We start from the raw sequence: 21351 nt of genomic DNA, 5'->3' as shown, positions 1-21351 counted from the left end.
AACTCACCATCTGGCTTACTGGAGTCCCACAGGCTGCAGTCCATGGATGACCAGAGTGGGTTAATCTTCTTATTGTCTGTACTAACAATTCGTACTGACTTAGGCTGTGCCCCAGGATTCTACAAGGTAGAAAAAATGATTTCTGAACATCGAGACCAACCTAGGGGTTATTGTCTGAGTAATTAGCATCCTTTGTTCAGTGGCCACAATGCCAAACCTCCAATGGAAACCAATAATATCCAGTAAAGGGAGCTTTGATTCTCAAAGCTTATACCCCCCCCCCCAAATCATGTTAGTATCTAAGAGGTATTACTGGACCAAAATCCATCTACAATCATATCCAAGTGCCCTGCTATACGGGCACAATAGCATTGGTTGGTAGAACCCTATGGAGATATTTCCCTTCTTGGCTTCTCCTGCTGCCATCTTCCCCAGCTCTGAAGAAAAATGATACTTATCTATTGTTGAAATGATATGTACTTTGTCACTGGTGACTGTAGTTCACCATTCAAACTGATGCCTATAAATTTAGCTTCATTGACAGTACAGAATCCCCAAAGAGTAAAGGGGAAGAGGACTGAAGCAGGATGACACCCTGACTGACCATGCATGGTCAGTCAAGATATATGGTCAATATAGTTGGTAGACAAAGTAACTCTGGGTTGGATCCAAAAGTGTATTGGTGCAGGCAGAAAGCACTTCTGCTTATGCAAGGGTGAGGGAGGCATGCTTTCCTTAGATTCTTCTCTTTAGATACAGCCCTTCAACCTGAATCACAGTGTTTGCAAGGATTCCCCCAACCATCAAATTTTTGGGTGCCATAGTGTGCTGCAACGATCAGGAAGAGGTGAGATGAGAAGATCTGATCCACAAGTGGGACTGCAATTCTTAGGATTTAACCCTGTGTGTTTACTCCACATCTACTTGCACAGTAGTCTGCTGTGGCGTGGGGACAAAGATAGTGATTCCTTGCAGAAGTTTTGCTATAGAATCCCACCTTGCAAGAAACTGTGGTCTTCAGTGCCAGCTCTTGTATTAGAGTAATGAGATGATGCTGAGCCCTAGAGTGGGGGAAAAGGACAGGAACTCATTAGGCAGAAGGAGCTGTCATGGACTCTTCTCGCTGAGCATGGTACTACATGGAAACAACTATTGCAAGACAGCCAAGACTCTGACTGATGCTCCCTTCCCACTTGGTCAAGACATGGTACTTACTGGCAGTAGCTGGGGATGGTGCCAGCGTCCATGTCTTTCATGGTATAGGTGTTCACATGGCAGGCTTTCCATTGGGTTTGGCCCTGGCACACAGTATCAGTAACATGCAGAATGTCGTTGCATCCTACTTGAAGCTGACCGGCTGTTTGCCTCTCAAGACAGAGGTTGGATCGAATATAGAAAGAATCACCAGATGTTAGCAGTTTGGAATTCAGGTCACTCAGCAGCTTCTTATAACCTATTTGGACAGATAGCATAATAAGGAATTATATTTTTGTGTATGTATAGCAATAGCATAGGCTGGAATGCAGTAGGAAGAGGACACAGCAGTAATTACTTCCTGAATGAGAGTCCTGCTCCCCCTGCTCATGAAAGGTGATATACCTGATCCAGGCCAAAATCTGATTCTTTCCTGTTCAGGAATTCTGGGATCTGGTTGTTAAACCTTTGGCTGTTAAAGTACCACTTATTAAGCTTGGAAATAATCACTGTCATCCTGTGATACCACCCAAGGACATGAATAACTGCCCTAACTTTATCACAGTATCTACCAGCCCTATAGTATCTACTGCTCTCTGATTCAGGGGTCATTTGGCCCCTACCCAGGTCAAAGTCTTCTGATGCCTGAAGTGGAACATTCAAATGATACATTAATTAATATGAAGCACAATCGAGCAGAATGATCTCTAGCATAAGCTTCAGTGAAGTGCTCTTTTACTCACCTTCTTCTCCAATGGGGCTTACACAAGAGAAGTTCCCATGAGACTGTACTTGTGGGTCAAGTCCATTAATTATCTCCTCAGCTACTTCTAACTAACAAATCTGCTGCCTGTCCATGCTTTATGATAGGACTTCCTGGAGATGCCATTGATCATTGGCAGAAAGAAGGGATTCAAGTAGGTAGATATTCTTACCCTCCATATTGGGCCTCACAGACAGACAGCAGAAACCATTCACCCTCTCTAGGACCCAAAGAGCCTCTTCAAGTGTAGCATCTTCCAGGACAGCCTTGAAACCCGGTTCCCTCACTCCATAGTCTACCTGTAGGTAGTTGATGATTCAAAAGAAAAATAATCTTAACCCTAAAAATAAAACTCACCTGAAGAGTGAGATAGGATCAGAAAGAAGCCCAGCAGGGTAGTGATTACAGTCAGTCTAGGGTTGCAAGCTCTGGGTTGGGAAATACCTGAAGACTTTGGGGATGGAGCCAAGAGTGGCCAGGAATTGGGGCAGGGAGGGACCTCAGTGGATTATAATTCTATGGAGTCCACCCTCCAAAGCAGCCATTTTCTCCAGGGGAACTGATCTCTTCAGTCTGGAGATGAGCTATAATTCTAGGGGATCCCCAGGTCTCACCTGGAGACTGGCATCCCTAAGTCTGGCCAACTTGAGGCACAAAAACATTCTTTACTGGATTCAGACTCATTTGAGCAAGGTTTCCTGCAGGTTCCAACCTCCAAATGGGCAAAATCAACAACAACTGTTGTGGTCCTTATGCTGTTGAATGGTCTGCCTGAGAAAGTAAGGAAAGCTCCCACGCTCCTGTTTTTCTGCAAACTATGCATGACTGAATTACTCAAGAGGGTTGTTTTACACAGGCAACAGGGTGGCGCTGAACAAAACTATTCTCAAAGTTATTTGGCTAAATTATTTGGGACAATACTATTACATATAGTATTGTACTGCCTGCTGCTGTACTACTATGTAATTTCTTCATTGCTTAATATGTCATGTTAATACAGTTATTTATTTATTTATTTATTTATTTATTTATTTATTTATTTATTATATTTATATACCGCCCTCCCCAGAGGCTCAATTTACTTCAATTCTGTTTTCATTTACCTTGTTGGTTCTAGATTTCAGGAACCTAAAACGACAACACAAGGGAAATGAACTTAAGCCTATGCAGGATGGAACACAATTTTAGTAATATAATACCAGTAGTTATTAATCTAGTTGAAAACCCAAGGCTTTTAGCATAGCCTCAATAATCACCACTTACGTACACACTAATGCCTCCACTGGTCAGGCACGTTTTGGCATAACTGCCTTTATCAATCATCAAGCATCAAATAAAACCAGTATATGTAAAATATACAATAATTGTTATTGCTAGTTAGCTCCTTTATATAAAGGATATATTCTGGACACTATGAACCTATAGTCAATTCTGTGGACCAGAAGGCAAGATAAAACTATTTGAGACCTCTGAGATTTCAAAAGCAGGCCCTGGTCAGGACAAGCACTTTCAGTGTCTAGTAAGTGCCTTTTAATCAGGGGCCAAGCTTCATCAAGAGCATAAAATTGTATTCCACCCTGTATAGGCTGAAGTTCATTTCCCTTCTGTTGGCCTTTTTTAGGTTCTTGACTTTTGTTTGGGTCAGGATATTTTCTCATTTTGTTTAGGTTCTGGACTTCTACAGTCCAAATCCTATCACAGTGTTTATGGAATGTTGCTGGCTCCCAGCCTCCTAGGGCATGAGGTGGGAGCAAAGCTGACGGGGTTGGGCATGGGGGTCCTCTGCCACCAGTTCCCTGCCTCCCATTACAAAAGCTGACAGGGGGCTCATGCCATCTCTCAGTCTGCTATTAAAGCATGTTTAGCCCCTAGTAAATAAATAACATAAATTTAAATGACTTACATTTCAATTAAACTCAAGAATACATGGACCAGTAACCCGCAGCAATTTCGTCTTTTGAAGTTTTGTGTAAGAGTTGAGGTAATGTGTTCCTAAACTTACCCTTCTAAAGGTAGATCAACAGGTTTTCCTGAAATGTCCCACATGGAACTGTTCATGCTCCCCACTGCTAGTGGCTGATCAAGCTTCTAACACAAGAGCAAAGTTTAAATTTTGAGACTCTCCAGAAGCTGACTTTTGTGCCCTTCTGGAATCTGTGCAGCCATCATGGAATTCTTTTGAACAATCCAGACAAAATATGCCCAACATGTCCTTCCAAACAGGGAAGCTGAACCGATGGGGGCTTCTTCCTCCAGCAAGTAAACTTTTCTCTGTGTTAATGCTGTAGTAGCATTATGGACACCTCCTGGATGTTACTGCAGGAAGCAATGAAGGCACCTTTCTTGCCTATCAGCACCATTTTGAATACCCTCACTTTTTTCATTTTTCTTTCAAGGCCATGCCCTCCACTGTCCAGGGCTGAATGACCATGAATATATTACAACAAGGCTCTGCTACTGCCTGGGAAAGGGGATAAAGATGTGACTGTAGTACATGTGATAAAGAACGGGGAAAATATGGTCTAGGAAAGCCTCTAAGCAATATAGCAGAAACTGTACATGTAAAGAGCTCAGCTTCTTACCAGCACAATTTGTTGGCCTGGTGATAAGCACATCTCATCAGCAGCAGAACCCAGCGTGACTTGGTGAATGAAGATACCCGTCTGATTGCCTCCAATGACACTGATCTGGTCCAGCAGGTCATTGGCTTGGAAAGCAATGGTGGTGATGCGGCTTGGGAAGCGTTGTGCCAGCCGCCGGCGCATGGGTACACTGGGGAGAACAGCAAAAAGATGGTGGGTGTGGCTCTTCTGCTACAGCTCCTTCTATATGAGCATCTCAACCACTGAGATGTGACCCATTATACAAAAGTCCAAAATCACATAGTTCAAGTTAGGATATTATGGACCAGAAGTTTTAATCTCCAGAAATGGCATTAGGGAGAAAAGATCCCAATATTCTGTATTGGCTATGAGTAGATAAAGATTTATTTATTATATTTATTTATTATATTTATTATAATTGTATACCGCTTTCCCCGAAGGCTCATGGCAGTTCACATGAAATAGAACAGAAACAGTACAGATAACTTAGATTAACAATGATGAATGAAATGAAACAACAAGCAACATGGAACCATAGAAAAATTAAACATTAAAGTAACTCATACCGATAGCCAAGTGGGTTGGGTGGAACTGCAGTGGGTGCCATAGGAGGGAGCTCAGGAGGAGGGCCCTTGGGAAACAGACTAGAGGCACACTGTATACTAAACAATGCATTTGAATTTGGAGAAATATGCAAAATTGCTATCTGCTTTCGGACTCTTCCTCATCTAGACAGTAACGTGATATATAGTCCTATTCATTAATATCTGTGCTCAGATGCAGTGATGGTAAAGAAATCAAGGCAATTAAGCACACTGCTAAACTGTCTCATCTGTCTGAGCATACTAGTCCCTCACAGGGCTTTGCACTCTGCGGGTCAAAATCTGCTGGTCGTTCCCGGCCCGTGGGCCTGGCCTCGACCAGGGCCAGGGCCTTTTCGCCTATACCCCGCCTGGTGGAATGAGCTCCCGGGGGAGCTGCGGGCCCTGCGGGATCTTTCATCGTTCCGCAGGGCCTGCAAAATGGAGCTCTTCCACCAGGTTTACGGTTGAGGCCAAGGCTGACAATATAGACCTATGCCCCCCCCCCGGGATTTGGGATTAGGACCTGAAATTATTATTATTATTATTATATTTATATTTATACCCCGCCTCCCCCCGAAGGCTCGAGGCGACCTGAAGTAAACATCATCAGGACCTCCTCTCCACCTGCCAGTAGTGGGAGGGGGGGAAGTTGAGTTGCCGATCTTGCCATGTTGGTAATGCTGGGAATGTAATTATTGTTTTAATGGGGGTTTAATGGGGATTTTAGCATGTTGTAACCCGCCACGAGCCGCAAGGGAGTGGCAGGGAATAAATCTAACAACAACAACAACAACAACAATAATAATAATAGTACCAAAATGATCCCCTGATTTCCTGGCTTGCCTGTGCCTGCATGGTACCATGCTACTCCCTGCTATTTGGCTTCTGACAGATTTCTTGGCTAATCATCTCAGTTTGTCCTTAACATCCATTTGCATCTTATTGTGTATGGACCTTGTTTGTGAGTTCAGCTCATCCATCCTTGGTCTTTGCCTGTGGTCAATCTTCCATCTGTAATCCTATTGAGGCAAACCATATGAAACCCCACCCCACTGACTCAGGACATGAGCCTATGGATACTTCTGACCCCTAACATTTACCTCTCCGAAAGGCAGGGGTCCATGTGGAGCCACTGGGAAGTGTCACCTGTTAACAAAGAAACGTTTGCTTAAATTAGAGGAATGGGGCCCTTCACTGTTTATCTCCACCCCAAACATGACCATAATGGGCAGTCATCATACCCACTGATCAAAGAGGGCCAAAGAGGGCTGCAGGAAGGCACAGGAGCCATTGGGCTGATATTCTATGAGTTTGCTCAATGTATCTCCCTTGCTTTTATGAATTGAACAAGTGTCTTTTCTCTCATGGTGTGGGTGGCTACAGGAAATGAGCAACCTTCAGCAGCAAAACCAAAGCAAAAAGGATTTAGAACGCCCTCACTTCCTGTGTGCTGGCTTCCCAGTTCACAATTGCATTTTTTAAAAACCCTTTAAAAAAACAACTACACATGCCTTAGTATCATGTGCTGTTTCTACTGGTCTCATAGCCTGATTTGAGATCTCACTCTATGACTTGCTCTTTTTCCCTGACTCCCAACATGGAAATGAATGTTAAGTACTGATTTTTTAAAATTTAGATGTCATATTAATGTTCCTTTCAAGTGAAAATCCTACTTATACTTTAGGTCCTTTTTGGAAACAGATCCATCATATGGGGTCAAAGTGTTGCAAATCAAGCAAGATAAAATATATCAATACAATTTCTCTTCTATAAAAGATTATCCCCTCCTTTTTCACAGCAGCACACTGGAATAGTAAGAAAAAAACTCACCATCTTTCCCCATCATCTCATATTCTGAAGTGGAATCCTCCACTGTCTCCTCAGACAGAAGAGCAAAATCCTCCTCCAAAAACTCCTGCGAACTGCTGAGGAAACATGAGAAGGAAACAGAAGTGCATAAACTGAGAAAAAAATCTACACAAATCTCACAATAGCTTTAAAAATCTGAGCTAATACTAATTCCTCTGCCTTAGAATATCCGGGAAGTAAACCCCCAATGTCTACCTTGGAGTCTTTATAGATTTTAATCTATATTACTTTTTAAAATGAAGAGACCAAAAAGATTTCCATGGTATTCTCTCTGGAGTTAAAGCTCCCTATGTCAGTTCTGACTCTCAAAAGCTTATACTCTAGAAATCTTTCCGGTCTTTCTGCTGCCACTGGGCTTGAATCTTTCTCTTCTACTGCAGACCAACTTGGTTACTCAACTGAAACTACTTTAAAAAATTCTCTCTCTCTTTTTCCTTTTACCTTTTTAAAAGCTAGGACTCTTGTGAATGTTTAACTATCTTTCCTATACTGTCTAAAGTCAACATACTATATGGACTTTTCAAATAAAGAAAAAATGCACTAGATATTCCATATTCCAACCTCCTGTTCACTTTTTGCAAAACCTCTGGAATAAGTTAGCAAAACAAAGTTACTAGATCCCTGTGGTGAAAAATTCACTAATTCAGGAAATAATTCATTAATGTAGAAAATTGCTGAATTCTCTAAATGCAGGTAGCACACATTTTGTAAGCGAGGCACAGGTACACAAGCTCTAAGATGCTCTGGCATATTCACCTTCTGGAAAAGAAACTGTCTTCAATGGCTCTCCTCTGTAGGGAATCCTTGCAAGGTGGGACTGGGCTGCAGGACCGGAAGCTCTCAGCTAGCTCTTGACTTGACCGGCTGCTGAAATCTGACCAGTTCTGCAAAAAAGGGGAAGAGGCAGGCCTAGTGAAGCCTCCCACAAGGTCATGACCAAATTTCTTCATTGACAGCTAGCCATCTTCATCCCCAGATTCAGCATGCCAGACAAAGCACTGCAGAGAAGGGCTCTAAGGTCTCACTGGGTCAGGTGCCATGCAGACAGCATCCTGCAATGCCATACACTGCCATGCGTTTGGAATAAAAGTCTATAGGGTTAAGAGGAAGGGAGGGTCTACACACCTCAGACAAGCTCAAGAGGCTGTCCTGGCTGTCATCCTGGAAGCAAACTGCATGCATGCGCGTTAGCCGCTGCTTCCTCTTTGGACAAAGCTCCCTGGACTCTGAGCAGGAAGGCCTGTTCCCCTGGACCTGCTAAGGAAAAACACAGAATGCACTCAGAAGGCAGCCTTTTCTCACAAGACGCCAAGCAGCACAAGCTCAGTGATACGGGGAGGGGGACTAAGAGGGGGCAACTCCATAGCTCAGGGCCATAATGACAGCCACTCCTCTCTTGGGTTGATCACTCCGGGGGGTTGGGAAATACCTGGAGATTTGAGGGGTGGAGTCTGGGGGTGGGCAAGGTAGGGGAAGGGTATAATGGCACAAAGTCCACCCTCCAAAGCAGCTCTTTTTCTCTAGGGAAACCGATCTTGATCATCTGGAGATCAACTGAGGGACCACCTGTTGCTCTATGCCCTCGCAGGGCTTTACGCTCTGCGGGTATGAATTTAGTTGATGTTCCCAGCCCCAGAGAAGTGTGCCTGGCCTCGGACAGGGCCAGGGCCTTTTTGGTCCTGGCCCTGACATGGTGGAATGAGCTCCCAGAGGAGCTGCGGGAGCATTTAGCATTCCGCAGGGCCTGCAAAATGAAGCTCTTCCGCCAGATCATTGGGTGAGGCTGGGCCGCAAGGACGATCTGGCCCCCTTTACAGCAGCAGTAGCAAAGACCAACTAGTGCCCTCTGTCTCCCACCCCCCCAGGATGGGTTACTGATGGGCGGTATAGATAGGTTTGAGCTTTCTGCCGCATCTTGTTTTATTGTGCTTGTTTTATTGTGCTTGTCAATGGTATGTATTCTTATTTATAGGTTTTACTGTATGGTTTTACTGGGGTTTTATGTGTTGTAACTCGCCTCAAGCCTCCAGGGAGAGGTGAGTAAGAAATCCACATAACAACAACAACAACAACAACAACAACAATAATGGTAGATCTCCAGGTTCTACCTGGAAGATGGCAGCTGTACTCCTCTTCTATAGCAGTTATTTCCAAAATGTACTGTGTCAGGTAAACTAAATTATAGGTGGCTCTTGGGTGCCCACACCCAGGGAAGCTACCTTGCACATCTGCACGATTTGTTGCTGTGGCCTGGTCTTCTTCCAACTGGACTCCACTGAGGGCAGGTAATTTTGGTGCTTTTCTGCACTGAGTATAGTTGGATCACTCAATGATGCCTGATGCAGACAGAGAGCAGGAACAGGAGGAGGCTACCTGTTGCGTGGGTCTTATGCCAGGCTTTGCATATCTAGAATGTAGACTCATACAAGGGATGCTCTCAGCTACAGCTGTTGCTCTCTGACGCTCAAAATAATAGCTTCTGGGGAGTACAGTTATGTGAACAACTGCATTATTAAAAGTAATGCGGAAGAAGGGTGAAACCAGACAAGGACACATGACAGGTGGGCTAAGACAAAATCCAAGCATGATACTGTCATGATACTGGCCAAGGCCTGCCAGGAAAAGGCAAGAACTTTTCTATGCGTCCGATATTATGAGAAGCCCTATTGTTTCATGTCACAAGAGAAACTGACTTCATCTCTGGCTCTGCATTGCCATCTCTCTGACCTGCTGTCCTCCCCACACCTCACCGTCAGGGCTGAGCCACTCAGGCCCACCTGCTTCCTGAACTCCCAGATCTGTTCAGTCAGCTCAAAGACTTTGCGACGGAGTGAGTCTTTCTCAGACAGACTGTGGGAAATTTCTGCCTGGGCAGCATCCCTTGCGCTGTACGCCTGGGGAAAGAGGAGCATAAAATGCACAGATAAAGCAAACACCAAGCTAGGAAATCCTTTTTCAGGTTAGCAGGATACCGGTCTCCTATAGTATCATCCAAAATCTATGCACTGTAAATCAGGAAAGATTAACACATGAAGGTGCTTTATGCACTATTGATCTACCAAGAGTACCATGTGCTCTGACCAGTATCAGCTTTCCAGGGTTTCATGTTATGTAGAGATCTTTCTCATCATCTACTTACTACCTGAACCTTTTAAAGGGAAATACCAGGGATTGAACCTGGGACCTTCTGCATGCAAGGCAAAAACTCCCAGAGAACCATGGCCCCTTCTTAGACCAAATCAAAACACAACACTGCTTGGGATTTATCAAACACTTCTTATATTCTTATTCTAGCCAAACATACTCTTCTTAATTGACTAGATAGAAAAAGCCTTTGTCTCGGGGCCCAGGGCAGTGCTCAGCAGCATTCTGCAGATATTTTAAACCATTAAATTATAGACACCTCCCATAATCTCATTGTTAACAACAGTTTCTGAGCCCCAGGGCTTGACTCCATGTAATAACAATATTATTTGATGAAGGATTTCTGTAATAACTGCCAGTTCTGTGATTACAGAAATCTAATGACTCTGCTGATTTGGGAGGCAATTCCCAGCCTTGTTTTGAATTTTCCCATCTGCTGTGCTTAAAAGACTACTTCTCTTAAGAACTTAAGAAGAGCCATCTAGTCCAGCATCCTGCCTCACTCAGTAGCCAACCCGCTCCTCTGGAACAGCCAACAATAGGGCATTGAGGTCAAGTCCTTCCCCTGAGGTTGCTTCCTGGCTCTGGGATTCAGATGATTAGTACCTCTGAAAATGGAGTTTCTCCTCTGTCACCATGGGCAGTATCCACTGATAAACATATGTGACAATGTCCTCCTTTTTTGGACCCAAGTATGATGGAATGGGCAGAGAACTAAGATAGACAACTTTGTCTCTTTTAAAAACAATATTGAAGTTTCCTAATCTTCTTTCACTTTTTCTGCTAGTCAGCCCAGTAGTGTGTTATATTTTAACTAGTTCTTAATTTGTCCCACCCTAACCTCTTATAACAGAAAAGGATTTCTGAACTAGCTGACAGAAATACAATGCCCCCTTCCTGCATTAGGCATACAGTTTTACCTCACAGTTAGATCATTTGGTCTTTAGAGAATAACGATAAGAAATTAAACTTTATTAACTAGATGGATGTTCTTAAATGAACAAAATTTCAGCAGACTGAAGCAGTCACAGGGGGAGTTATACTTTGTTTCTCTGGGAGAGCTTCTCAGCCTTGAAGCAATGCCCTCAGATGACTGCTGAGTCCTCGCAAGTCAGACCTTCATTACCTGATCTCTCTCTCGCTGAAGGTCATCCAATTGTTGCTGGAGGGCACCAATTTTGTCCTTGTAAATCTCACAGTCCACCTTCATTCTCTGGCACTCGATCAGAGTGTGTTGTCTTTCTTTCAAGCACTGTGTGGAGACACATGAACGGAGCAAGACAACAGTGCTTAGTAGTTACAAAACACTTTCCACTATAGTTTTCCAAGTATAGAACCCAAATGCTTTACCTGAGGCCCACTTTATAGAAAGACTCACTTTATAGAAATTCTGAACGGCTATTCTAGTGTGTCGTGTGTGGGTGCGCGCCATCAAGTGACCCCTGGTGAGATTTGCAAGGCAAGAGGTTCAGAGGTGAAGAAGTGTTGGTTCTTATATGCCACTTTTCTCTACCCGAAGGAGTCTCAAAGCGGCTTACAGTCGCCTTCCCTTTCCTCTCCCCACAACAGACACCCTGTGAGGTGGGTGAGGCTGAGAGAGCCCTGATATCACTGCTCGGTCAGAACAGTTTTATCAGTGCCGTGGGGATCCCAAGGTCACCCAGCTGGCTGCATGTGGGGGAGTGGGGAATCAAACCTGGCTCGCCAGATTAGAAGTCTGCACTCCTAACCACTACACCAAACCCGTAGTTTGCCATTTCCTGCCTCCATATCATAGCCCTGGTATTCCTTGGAGATCTCTCATCCAAATACTTTCATCATCGATTATTTGTACACTGCTAATTCAGACACGCAGACAGCTCCTAATTTGAAGGTTTTTGATGGGATTTATTCCTAACTTTTATACTTCCTTTCTCTTTCTCATTTGAAAGATTCTTGATGGAATTCACTCTGCCTTAACTCTACACCACCCCTACAGTCTTCCCCTTAAGTAGGATTCCCAATTTGACTTCCACATTTCCAAAGAAGTAAGTTCTGAATCATCAACGCTCATACTGAAATAAATGTTGTGAGTCTTCAAAGTGCCACTGAGCTTTCATGCAAGGCCTTGCTATGACGGCTGAGACGAGGTTTGGGGACTGGTTCATTGGTCAGGCTCTTAATCAGTGTGCTACAACTATTTATTGATGCTGAACAAAGACCAACAAAGCTTCAATCGTTCACCATCTCAGTTCTTAAGACATAACTGACTCGATGCTTTTTTATCCAGCTCTAAGGAGTTCAGAGTGGCTTGCATATTTCTCCTCCATCTATCTTCACAACAACCAGCCAAGTTCACCGTGGGCAGCCCAGTGATCACCTGCTTGCGCTGATTTTCAGCAAGTGCTGCCTGCTCCCTCAGCGAGTGGATTCGGTTCAGCAGTTCCTGCTTGCCTTCCAGAGCCTCATCAAGAGTCTGCTCTAGAATGTCCTTCTGTACCTGGCCAAATTAAACAGAGTTATTAGGGAAATGTCTTCTTCCCCTCCTGCCTTAAGAGTGACAGAAAGAAGCAGCACCCTTCTACAGATGTGAGATACATGGAAATTTGCTTCTCAAAACTATAGCCATTGCAACCAGACTATACGCATAAGGAATGCTATGCAGTTGCTGACCACTCTGGATTGTGCACTATTTGGGGAAGGGGTGTGGCTTATTGGTTCAGTTACGGACATATACTGCTTGCAGGTAATAGAAAAGACCTTGACCTTGGAAAGCAGCTGCCAATCACTGTAGACAACACTGACCTTAATAAACCATGATCTGACTCAGTATAAGGCAGCTTCCTGTATCCATAAGAAGTGTGTTAGCCACTACACAGGCATTCTGTGTACATTTTAAAAAATATAATGGGTGGAAATGTCTCTAATTTAAGACTGTAAAAAGCAGCAGAGCATTGGGAGGCAAAAATAACCCTGGAAAAAATTTCAACTCTGCCCTCCCAAAGGAGTGGGAGAATGAAGAGCACTCAATTCCCACCTGGCCACCCTGCATATGGTGAATCTTGCCTCATTTGGGGCAGAGGTATTCCCCCCAAAAATTTTCCCAGGATCCTCAATGACCAATCTACTCCTGAGGAAAGAAAAGTTCTTGAGCAAGCAGAACATAGTTATGCTACAACCTGACATGGATTTTATGACTATTTAGTGAGGTGGCCAAAGTATTTGAGTTTCATCCAGAAATAAGCTAGTAGGGTCCAAAATTAGATTAACTACAGCATTGACTCAAATGCAAGACTAGATCCCCCCCCCCCCCAGAAATTCCATAAAATGGTATGTGTGTCATTTTACATTCTCATCTTCCATCCCCTGTCCAGGCATGCTGAGTCACTCATTCAAACGCCTAGTACCAAGAACTTCTATGTCTTCCCCCAAAGAATGCTGGGAGTTGCAGTTTGCTAAGGTAGAGGTATTTTTACACAGGCAGAGACTTTTGTGTCACGGAACTAAAGTTCTCACGGTTCCATGAGGAGAGCAATGATTGTGAAACCACATTAAGTCTGTAGTGTAAGTCTGTGTCCCACTAAGATATTCCTGGATGTAGTTTACAGGCCTCTTTTACCACACTGAAAGTCTCCAGATCCACGAGTGACTTGAGACGCTCATTCTCTTCTTTCAGCATCAGCAGCTCATCTGCCTGTGGCTGCATGTCCCCATTCGCCCTCTGGGATCGCTCTCTCTCACAGCAAGATGATACCTGGGCTTGCTGCAATTCCTGCTTCATCAGATAGAGCTGTCATGAAATACAGAAAGAAGGCATAGACAGTTCTAAGGAGCTGTGTTCATATTGTGGGGCGCAGCATGTGAGAGTCTCGGGGTTTGGTGTCTTAAGAAGGCAGCACATCTACGAGGACTAAACACAACCATCCTTTGTGCACAAAGTGTGAGCTACTACACTCCAAATATACGAATGCTCTATAAGAGCACCAGTTAAATATACAAGTGTAATGTAATCACAATACAGGTTGAAAGAAAAAAAGCTGGCAATCTAAGGCCATCATCCAGTCTCTAAGAGCCAATCACAGCTGTTCCAGGGGTGGGGGTTCAGGACCACCTTCCCCCAGCCTCACCAAACTTCTATTCCTAAATCACCACACAGACTCTATCACCCAGAAGACTGGAAAAAGCTCAGAGTTGAAAGCAGATCTTCTTGAGTGTTTTCATCCCTGAGCTACCACCAGTCACCCGGGAGGGGGACCTCACATTTCACATAGAGCCTACCTTCCAGTGCTTGCTTCTTCAGAGAAACATGAGGCCTCCCAAAGGACAAGACCTGTTACTGGGATTTATCCTACTCAAAGAACAGTTTCTATTAGCTAAGATGATTGTACCAAAAGTGCGAGGGGAAACATGAAAAAATCCAGGCATTTCAAGACAGTTCCAAACTATTCATTTTCCCAGCAAACAGATGTTGAGGGGCCACATTATTTTGATGCATTCCTTAATAATTTGCATTAATTATTAATTGTCTATATCATTTATACTGTTACATTGTTATACGGTTATAACCATTAGTAATTATTGTAAAGTTACTCACATGTTTATAGATGGTTTTATGTACTGTTGTTTGTTCTTATGTAAACTGCCCTGAGCCCCCGGGGAGGGCAGTATATAAATATAATAAATAAATAAATAAATAAATAAATAAATAAATAAATAAATACATAAAGGTAAAGGTAAAGGTAAAGGTAAAGGTAAAGGTAAAGGTAAAGGTAAAGGTATCCCCTGTGCAAACACCGAGTCATGCCTGACCCTTGGGGTGACGCCCTCTAGCATTTTCTTGGCAGACTCAATACGGGGTGGACAGACAGCTTCAGACAGCATTTCTGCCGCTTTACCCCTGGGGCCACAAGAGGCTCTTTGCATTAATAAAGATATGTAATTTTTTGCTTTTTATATTACATCCTGTAAATTATTATTTATTAGGACCAGAATTTGGATAAGATTATCTTCCTTTAATATACTTCCTGATATAGAGCCAGGGGAGCAAGGGGGTTTAATGGGAATGGGTGGGTGGGAGGGGGTTCTTATTCCTTTTGCATTTTTTTAAATTGTTGTGAACTGCCGTGAGCCAGCAAAGCTGGGAATGGCAGTAAATAAATGAATAAAATAAATAGACAGATAACCAATGAAACAAATGTCCGTTGAACAAATGAACTGCTGAGTTCAGGAGTGGCCAAACTGTGGTTCTCCAGATGCCCATGGACTACAATTACTATGAGCCTTTGCCACTGGCTACATGGTAGCTGTAGTCCATGGACATCTAGAGAGCTACAGTTCATTAGATCCTGCAGCATAAAGCACTGTCTTCACAGGAAGCAGAATCCTAGGCAGGTCAGATGGTAACAAAAGTCCTACATTCTAGTGCGCCCAGTTTTGTGAAATGGGCAGGAACAGATAGCTGTGGGTTACTGGCAAAAGCATTATGAGATTCTAGCAAAACATTCCACCAGAATTAATCACGACTAGAGTATTAACAAAAGACTGTGGAGATTCCAGGAAACATTCCACCCACATTCATCACCAAAGGCACCTGACATGTGCCCACAAACTCAGCTCAGCACCACAGTTCACCACACCTCTTCCTGCAGGCTTTGGCAACGGGTGATAGCCAGGTCCTTCTCCTGCAGGGCACTGCTGTAGCGTAAGGACAGGCCATACAGCTCGTCCTTCAGCTTGAGGGCCTCATGGAAGTGAGCACTGAGCTCCCTCTTCATGCGGTTACACTCAGCCTCAATGTCCCTCAGGCTTTCAGTCTGGGCTTCCAGTCGAGCAGCTTTCTCCTTCAGCCGACGACAGTGTTGTAGCAGGGACAGCTTTTGTCGCTTCTCTTGACTCAGCTCCTCCTGAAGGCTGCTCACAGCCTTGCCCAAGCATTCGGTCAGCTGGGAACTCTCAATCAGTCCTAGGAGGGTAGGAAGAGAATGTTTAGGCCTTTAGACAAGGCTGGTCCAACTATTATCCAGTATGAGGCAGTCCACTCCAGTGACAGAATCTGGGCATCAGTAAGGCACAGCACATGACAGCACATTACTTGTTATAGTTTTACTGTCACACATGAGAGAAAAGCTGTGGGGATTGGGGTAGGCTTGACAGGTCCTTCCTGGCAACCAGTGAGGGGAGGGACTTTCCTAGAGAAAGTGCCAGGCCTTGTTGTCAGTATTACACAGGAAATGATGTCATTGTACCAATCAATGTTCTGCTATTTTGGGGAAAACTTTACGGTAAAACTGGCTTCTACCACAGAGTTTTAACCCAAATACCAGAGTGTTACCTGGACATCATGGTGTGAAAACTTCACTTCCTATACAACACTGGCAAAGAGACCTGAGCCTTTCTCCAAGTAAATCCCCCTGCCAGCCAGCTGATTGGCAGCTGGGGGTCAAGGCGTGGCAGCAGGAGATCCCCGCTTCCATTGGGGGGGGGGTGTCTGGCAGTCCTAGATGAGGATAACAAAGATGCCAGAATAACATCTTGGGTCAACCCTGCCTTTGTCAGTCAAGTATGGCTCCCTAAACAACAACAGCTCTGTTACTGTAACAGCCAGTTCTGTCTATAGATATATAGAAATGGGACACTAGGAAACTCACCGCTGAAATTGTTGGGGTCTATAGAAGGCTCCAAACCAGTGATGAGCGTATAGATATCAGGGTTGTGGAGTTTCAGGCTCTCCAAAAAGGCAAGAGCTCCATTTTTCCCACGGGATTTCAAGAGATCCATCATGTGACCTGCAAGTTGGTCGGGAAGAGAGGCTATGTAACATGAAGGTGGTGGTAAGCCCTCTGGACAAGATCCTATATGTACCTGCTACTCAGACAAAAAATCATTATTGGGGTCATGTTTCCTTCTTTAGGAAATAACAGCATCAGGTAGATTAACAATGCCCATTTTCTATCTCAAAGAAGCCCCTTTTCTATCTCAGAGAAGGCTGCAGTGCCCAGTATGCACAACCAAAGGTAGTCACGGATTATCTTGGTTGTCCATGGTCCAGCCTTTGCCATTCATCCTTGTATTTGTGGGAGTTTCCAGCCTGTCAGCCTCTGTAAAGCAAGTCATATGTGGCCCCCATTGGAAACATCAGCAGCCATATATATGTAATTAATTAATATGTAATTAATTAATTCTGCACGACTTTATTTGGCTCAAAAAACATCTTCCTATTCAGTGTCTGTATTTTCATGAATGCAAGTATCGAGATGTTTGTGACAGTGACTAGCCTCCCCTTCCAGGATATCATTGTTGTAGGCTGCTGCAATTTTTGTAACAGTACGTACTCAATCCTTCATATCCAACATTGCGAAAGGGCCTATCCTGTCAAAGGAAGATACAACTGAATTGGGTGGTACTATCTCCCTCCCCATTTCTGCCAGAGGCAGAGAGGCAGGTTGCCTACTCCAGGATGGGTCATTCCTGGATGTCTGAGGGCAGTGCCTAGAGAGGGTGGAGCTTTTTGGGGGAGAGGGGTGAGAGCACTCAACAGGGATGTAATACCAGAGTCCATCAACTGAGACTGCCATTTTCTTAAAGGGAATTTATCTCTGCAGGGTGCAGATCACTTGTAAGAAGAACACTAAACCCCCACCTGGATGTTGGTAACCCCTGGGGCAGGAGGGCACATGCCATGCAGTATGAAAGTGGGGAAATGTGCCATATCGCATCTGTGATGGACCCACATAGCTAGGAGCCCAAAAGGAAACTATATAGTGGGAGGGGCACTCCCGAAGGGGCAGCTGGGAGTGGCCTTGGAAGGTTCTAAGGGGGAGGATTCTAAAAGGGCCATTAGTCAGACTGGCACTTAGAGACAGTCAGGGAGTGGGAGGTGAAGAACTCAGAGAGCAAGACTTGGTACTGGAGAGGACTCTGAAGTGGGGGTTGGGTACAAGAGAGAGGATATAGGAAATCCTCTGGGCAAAAAACCCCATGAGAATCAGATTGCCACAGATAATGTGGAAACACATAAACTGCCACAATCTGATTTGGCAGCTGGCCACGGCTGGTGCTGAGCCCTGTCATGCCACCACTGCCACCACCCATCTTCCATGCCTGGCCTTGATTCCTTCATCCTGGCATGAACCCAGGCGGAGGCTGGGTGGCTTGAAGACTAAGGGGAGAAGCAGCAGCTGTCCAGGGCCAGCTCTGAGCCCCATTCATGCTGCCACCACACATCTTTCACAGCTGGCTCCATCCCCAGCCCTGGCTCCTTCATCCTGGCTGTGGAGGTGGCAGCAGTGCAGCAAGCAGGGCTCAGCTCCAGCTCACATGTCTTTGCATCTACTGGCGCACTCCCTGGGGTGGGACAATGGACATCACGTCCACAGTCATTTCCATTTCAGGGAGCGCACCAGTAGATCTGTTTCCACATCAACAAGTTCACATGTCTTAGAAAGACAGGGTAACTGTAAGAGCCTTATCACTTACAGGTAATACAAGCTACTTGCAGGCTTAAGGAGAGTGCAGGTCTCTGACAGAACTGGCAACTGAAGATGGACGGTCATATATGGTGCTTAGTGACACAAGCATGCAGTGATTTATACGCATTATAAACAGTAACACCCTATGAATGATCTATGAACAGATTTCTAAACCTTTTATGTTGAACAGTTTAATAAACCTTTTCATTAAGAAGTTAAACTGGAGTCACAAAAGTTCCTTATTCGCAGAGACAGTATCCTCCAGCGTGACAGAGTGAGAGTCTCACACACATATTGAAAACTATAGTTTCCTAAATAGTGAAAACACTGCAGCATCCCATCAATAGTGCCGCATCCAGGCTACTCACCAGCTCTCATGGCACTGTTGGTGAACTGCTGGCTATGCAACACCTCTTCCTCATCCAGTTGGCCCAGCACCTTAGCCTGTCGCAAATAAGGGGTCAGCCGACTTGGGCAAACACTGCGCACAATTCTGTAGCGATGGCCTTCCACCATCTCCCACAGATATTCCTCATCCATGTCATGGAGCTCCGTGTCAACCAAGCTGAGGTCCTCAGTGCCTTCCCCTGCCATAATGGAAACCTATGGGAGGAAGAAAAAGACAGGTAGTTTGTTGCAAGATGGTAAACTAAGGTGTACTTTATGAAGCTTCTTAGACCTCCTAGTTACAGCATGGTAGAAGCCAAATTCTAACCCAGAGGGAGTAGCACTATAGGATACAGAATCATAAGACTGGAAAGATCCTCAGAAGTGATGAAGAAGAGTTGGTTCTTATATGCCGCTTTTCTCTACCAGAAGGAGTCCCAAAGAGGCTTACATTCGCCTTCCCTTTCCTCTCCCCACAACAGACACCCTGTGAGGGAGGTGAGGCTGAGAGAGCTGGGTGACCTTGGCAGTAATATCAGGCCTCTCTCAGCCTCTAAATGGTTGGGTGAGTTATCTTTGTGGAGCAGTATTTAATATCCTCTCTCACTTGACCCTCCCCACCCAGAAACCACCAAGCATGTACAAAATTGTATGAATTTGTATACTTTGTATAGGCTACGTATATACAAGTTAAACAAATCTGCATACACCAGTGATCTTGTATTTTGTTATACTATACTGAGTTATCCAACAACAATAAGTCTTGTATATTCAAAAACAATGTTCCTAGAAGTAAATCAAGGTAATAATCGTGTACTTAGATTTTTTTAACCTCATTTTCCTCTTCAGTGGAAACCCAAAGCAGCTTACAACCTTATTCTCCCCTCCCCCCATTTTGTCCTCACAACCACCGTATCAGGTAGGGTTGCTACCTCCAGCTTGGGAAATTCTGGGACATTTGGTGGAAGTGTCTGGGGAGGAAAGACTCTGAGGAAGGGAAGCAGCTTAGCAGAGATACCATGCTGTATATGCCAACCTCTGAAGCTGTCTTTTCCGCCAGAGGAACTGACCTCTGTACTCTGGAGCTCACGGGTAATTCTGGGAGAACTTCAGGCCTCACCTGGTAGATGGTAATCCTACGTAGTTCAGGCTTAAAAAGAGCAACTGACTCATAGTCATCCAACAAATTCCACATCAGAGTGAAGATTCAAACTCAGGCTTCCCAAAGCCCAGTCCACCCCTCCAACAACTAAATCACACTAGGAAATTCCCAGAGGGAATGTGGGGATAAGAGCCTTATCCTATCCAAACACAACACACCCAAAACATTTCTTCCTTCCTCTGCCATGCCTCAACCAATCAGATTTGGTTCCCCACCCAGAAGGAAGTAGCAAAGAGCAACATCTCTGTTAAACTTGCCAAGCAAGGAAAGTACAGTTGGGCAAGGAGTCTTGCCAGGAGACATATCCCTCGCGTGCCCTGAAGTTCGTAGGTAGCTGGGAATATTGTGCAAGAAGATGAATAGAAATCTGCCTGACAAGACAAAATCTAGCCATACCTGGGCTCAAATTTTAATCTGTTTTCCTGAACTAAACAGAACAAAACACTCTAAATAAAACAATAACACTCAGTCCTATCCCCCACTCCTGACAGTTTGATATACAATAACCTATGTAGTCCATAATCACTAAATCTTTCCTCAAGGCCCAAAGATTTAGAGGGGGGGAGGGGGCAGGGCCAGACTGGGTGGCCAAAAATGGCCCTGGAAAGCTTCATCTTAACTAGGGTTGCCAATTATGGAGGACAGCGTTCTGGAGATCTCCTGGAATTATAATCGATCTTCAGACTAGAAAGATTGACTTCCCTGAAGAAAATGGCTGCTTTGGAGGGTGGACCCTGCGGCATCACATTCCTACTGAATTCCCACACTCCCTCACAAAACTCCATCCTCCTCCAGGGTCCACTACCATGCCTTCCTCATAGAGGGAGGGAGTCTTGGCTGCCACATTTACGAATGCCAGATCTGGGTTGAGAAAAACCTGGAGACCTAGGGGTTGGAGTTGGGGTATGCAGGATTTGGGGTGATGAGAAACCTCAGTGGACTATAATGCTGTGGAATCCACCCTCCAAAGCAGCCATTTTCTTCAGGGCAGCTGATCTCTGTTGCCTGAGGGTAAGCAATAATTCCAGGTGTCACCTGAAATGCCACCTGAAGACTGCCATCTCTAGCCGCATTGATGCTGGCATGGGGCAGCAGGCCAGGTAGGCAAGGAAGCTGCTAGCACCTGGTGAGAGACCCACCAGGAATCTGACAACCCTGCTTCTCAAGTCCTGGCCGGCTGGGCCTGGGGCAGCTCAAA

At 44.7% G+C, this 21351-nt stretch overlaps 2 protein-coding genes across 3 annotated transcripts in view; one reads left to right on the top strand and one right to left on the bottom strand.

Moving 5' to 3' along the window:
* SGSH (N-sulfoglucosamine sulfohydrolase) overlaps window positions 1-21351 on the top strand; it is a 62037-nt gene that overhangs the window by 15665 nt on the left and 25021 nt on the right. The window contains exon 8 of one of the 2 annotated variants that reach the window (XM_077328208.1): window positions 12427-13771. The exons of the other annotated variant lie outside the window; for it this stretch is intronic. Coding sequence (XP_077184323.1) covers window positions 12427-12512 — 86 coding nt within the window. The 3' untranslated portion in view covers window positions 12513-13771. Of the gene's footprint in view, window positions 1-12426; window positions 13772-21351 lie in introns of those variants that run through there. 2 annotated transcript variants of the gene reach the window in all.
* On the bottom strand, window positions 1212-20225 carry CARD14 (caspase recruitment domain family member 14). The gene is made up of 15 exons (XM_077328202.1): window positions 20112-20225; window positions 18973-19207; window positions 16784-16921; window positions 15773-16098; window positions 13756-13926; window positions 12517-12636; window positions 11284-11409; window positions 9764-9907; window positions 8139-8270; window positions 7770-7897; window positions 6975-7069; window positions 6245-6290; window positions 4540-4729; window positions 2130-2256; window positions 1212-1453 (listed from the first exon to the last, which is right to left on the bottom strand). Exons 1-15 carry the CDS (start codon window positions 20184-20186, stop codon window positions 1212-1214), a joined length of 2295 nt encoding a protein of 764 aa, XP_077184317.1. The 5' UTR covers window positions 20187-20225.

This window comes from Paroedura picta, chromosome 3 (assembly GCF_049243985.1).
Source record: "Paroedura picta isolate Pp20150507F chromosome 3, Ppicta_v3.0, whole genome shotgun sequence".
Taxonomy (NCBI): Eukaryota; Metazoa; Chordata; class Lepidosauria; order Squamata; family Gekkonidae; genus Paroedura; species Paroedura picta.
Note: the sequence above shows the minus strand (reverse complement) of the source record. Positions and strands in the feature narration are given on the sequence as shown.

What these genes read in the sequence shown, in the direction of transcription:
- CARD14 (XM_077328202.1), bottom strand. Translation starts at nt 20,186, where the DNA reads ATGTGGAATTTGTTGGATGACTATGAGTCAGTTGCTCTTTTTAAGCCT. An exon ending in TTCAGCGAGAGAGAGATCAG is followed by an intron (nt 9,908 to 11,283) that starts GTAATGAAGGTC and finishes CTCTTTCCCCAG; the next exon opens with GCGTACAGCGCAAGGGATGC. An exon ending in GACAGTTTCTTTTCCAGAAG is followed by an intron (nt 7,070 to 7,769) that starts GTGAATATGCCA and finishes ATGTTTCCTCAG; the next exon opens with CAGTTCGCAGGAGTTTTTGG.